The sequence below is a fragment of the Cyprinodon variegatus genome, unplaced genomic scaffold (genome assembly GCF_000732505.1).
Source record: "Cyprinodon variegatus isolate N-32 unplaced genomic scaffold, C_variegatus-1.0 Scaffold1418, whole genome shotgun sequence".
NCBI lineage: Eukaryota > Metazoa > Chordata > Actinopteri > Cyprinodontiformes > Cyprinodontidae > Cyprinodon > Cyprinodon variegatus.
Window position 1 is genome coordinate 147,396 of NW_015151871.1, and position 2,989 is coordinate 150,384.

General features: G+C 41.0%; 1 protein-coding gene across 1 annotated transcript in view; it reads right to left on the reverse strand.

Annotated features, from left to right (window-relative positions):
- LOC107103311 (sarcoplasmic/endoplasmic reticulum calcium ATPase 2-like) overlaps positions 1-2,989 on the reverse strand; it is a gene marked incomplete at its 5' end in the record, with an annotated part of 22,267 nt that overhangs the window by 9,215 nt on the left and 10,063 nt on the right. Inside the window, 3 exons of the mRNA XM_015402968.1 lie at positions 2,133-2,264; positions 2,377-2,479; positions 2,611-2,699. Of these exons, the coding sequence (XP_015258454.1) occupies positions 2,133-2,264; positions 2,377-2,479; positions 2,611-2,699 (324 nt within the window). The remainder of the gene's footprint in view (positions 1-2,132; positions 2,265-2,376; positions 2,480-2,610; positions 2,700-2,989) is intronic.

Genomic DNA, 2,989 nt, shown 5'->3' on the forward strand with positions numbered 1-2,989 from the left:
GTTCCAATTAAATACTGGACTTTAATCCTCCCTCTGTGTCTGTGAGTCTGCATTTGGGCTAGTAAAACCATCGCATCATGACAGTAATGTTACGACTTTATTCTCGAAATAGAAAAAAAAAATCTCTAGCCTGGCCCTAATACTTATAAAACAGATTAAAATTCCGACACCACACATTTTTATATTCCTGTGGTACAAAGTGTTTGTAAATGGCAGAGACCCGAGCTGCTGATGCTACTCCTCAATTAAAGCATGAAGAACATCAAAGTGCATTAAAATAGATTAAAAAGTTAAAAGGATAAATAGATATAATAATACAAACACCAGCAGTAATGCTAGTGAATATTCTCAGTCATTCCAAAAATATTAGAAAAGAATCCACTGGACTTTGTTTCTGAGTTTGAAGACGTTTCTCTTCCATCCAGGAAGCTTTTTCTATTCAAAATGTCAGGAATAGCGTTCCAGGTTTTATCCAGCAGCCCAACAAAGCCTTGTTTTGGTTTAGAAAACATTAAAATTGAAACAGACAAACGGGTCCACCCCTTTGGAATGGGGATCGTTTAGCTTCTTTGTTAGCCTGCAATGCCCCATACCTGTCTATGTCTCTGAAAGGTGGGCATTTAAATTGAAAAAACCTCCTAGACAGGAAGTGAAACGTCTTCAAACTTCAAACAAAGTCCAGTGGATTGTTTTCTAACCTTTTTTAACAGCAGTAAGGGATTGCAGGTATGGTGATCCAGATTCCAGTCTTTTAGTTTTGTCCCTGATGCTGAAGTCCTTTTGCAGAATGGCTGAAAGTGAGCCCAGAAAGTGGGCCGCTCTCCTGCTACTCTGCATGTCCTCCATGGACAACAGGCTGCAGAAGGTTTCTTCTGTGCTATTGCCGCCACCCTCTGCGCGGCCTTCCTGTCCAACTGTTTACATACCAGGAGGTGATGGAGGAGGCGAGGGATTGTCTCCAGCACACACTGGTAGAACACTGTGAGGACTGTGGGGAACAGTCTGCTTTATCCTCCTTAGAGAGCCTTCGTGTTGGTAGGCAATGCTGACTGTTCAGGTACTTCATGCTGTGGACCGTCTTGGCAGCTTCTCCTTCAAACAGGAGGTGGGAGTGGGATCTACTCTCCTGCAGTCCATGACCGTTTTCCTATTCCTCCACCTACATATTTGTTTAGCAGAGCCAATGTGCAGGAGTGTAGTGTAGAGCAGAGGGTGGAGGATACAGCCCAAAGGTGAGGCAGTGGTTAGAGGAATGACTGTAGATACTCACTGACAGCTGCCTGAGTCAGGAGGTTCACTGACCAACGACAAAGGTCTGTTGTCAACGCGTAAAAAGAAAGAAGGTCTTTTTGCTGTTTAACACAAATTTCACTTTTCATTTTCACTCAAAATCTTTTCTGACTTTTCGCTCTTTCCTTTTAAACAGGAGAAAAAGAGAGACATCCTTTAACTTTTATATTCTAAAAGGTAATTGAAACAGCTACTTGCTTTTTGATATCCTTTTGTAAAAGGAAAATTAAATGACCAAAAGATACTCTGACCATATCTGAGCAGAGAAAACAACACTGTGATCTTCCTCCCCCAGCGGGGGTTTGCTTTAGAGAGGAATGAGTTATTGATCTTTGCATTAAACAAGTAAAAACTTGTTTTGTCTATTAGAGAACCCGGTAAACTCTTTCCTTAAGTACGCACCAAACACGTTATACATTAAATACCGAGTAGCCCCTTTATGATTTGAACAAAGTATTAGGAATTTAAAGTTTGCTTTCACTGGTGAATGAGACTTTCACTTGCTTTACTTCATTATCAGAGACCAACAAAGTTTATCATTGAAGAAAGATGATGATGGTGATGATGATGGTGATGCTGATAATGATGATGATAATGATTTTTGTAAGTTGTTGTCTCTGTTTTAAAAACCAGTGCAGCCTAATTGAGACAAATGCCTAACTATGTTTTTCTGACATAACAAAGACAAACTTTGTAACCCAGTTGATATGGATCAACTGGGTCGATCTGTCTATCATGCTCAGATTCTATGCTTTGTTTATACATTTAACATAAAAAAAACATTTCTTCATGTGTTAATATCCAGAGCTGATAGCATAAAACAGAGGATGGACAAAGCTTACAGAGCAACAGGCTGTAGCTCTCTCAGCACAGCTCAATCCCTGCAGATCCATATCAAACACGTTCATTTTCTCCACCAGGCAGCAGAGGGCAGTCTCTGTCGCTTCGCCAACCTTCTCGTAAACGCCCTTCGTCTAGAGGAACAGAGAAAGATGGATGCATCCGAGCTGGTCAATACTGACTTCATGATGCAGGTTTAGTCATCAGTGAAGGAGCAGTCGCCATGGCGATGTTAGCAGTGGTTACCTCATTGTAGTCTAGTGATGAGTCATTGCATAGAGCACAGATGGAGGCCATCTCCACCAGGCCATCGTACTGACCACATTTCACCACTGAGCCATCCTTGTAACTGCAGAGATGAAAATCAGATATCAGAAGAAAAGGCAAAGCAGTGACAAAGAGCAACCATTTGTTAAACAATGACTCAGCGCACACAGACGTCCCCAGGTTAATATAAGAGCTCAAGGTTAATTCACTCACACCTCCCCCTCAGGGGCATAAGTAGATCCAGTCACAGAGAACTCGTTCAGGCAGCAACGCTCTCCTGATGCGCTCTCTACTACGAACATCTAAACACCAGCAAAGAACACAGACAGAGGAGCAGCTGATTAGTTCAGTAGTGTTAGTGTTATGCATTTGTTTTAAAGGCCATGTTAGAGCTTTGCTTCATAAGAAGAAATAATATGACAAAGCTTTTCAGTGAAAAACTCTCCAAATACATAAATGCACGGCATATACAGAAAACACAGCAAACATAAAAATAAGACAAAATACATGAATGATGTCAGAATCATGAATGATGTTACCATCATGAATGATGTCAGAATCATGAATGATGTCAGAATCATGAATGATGTCA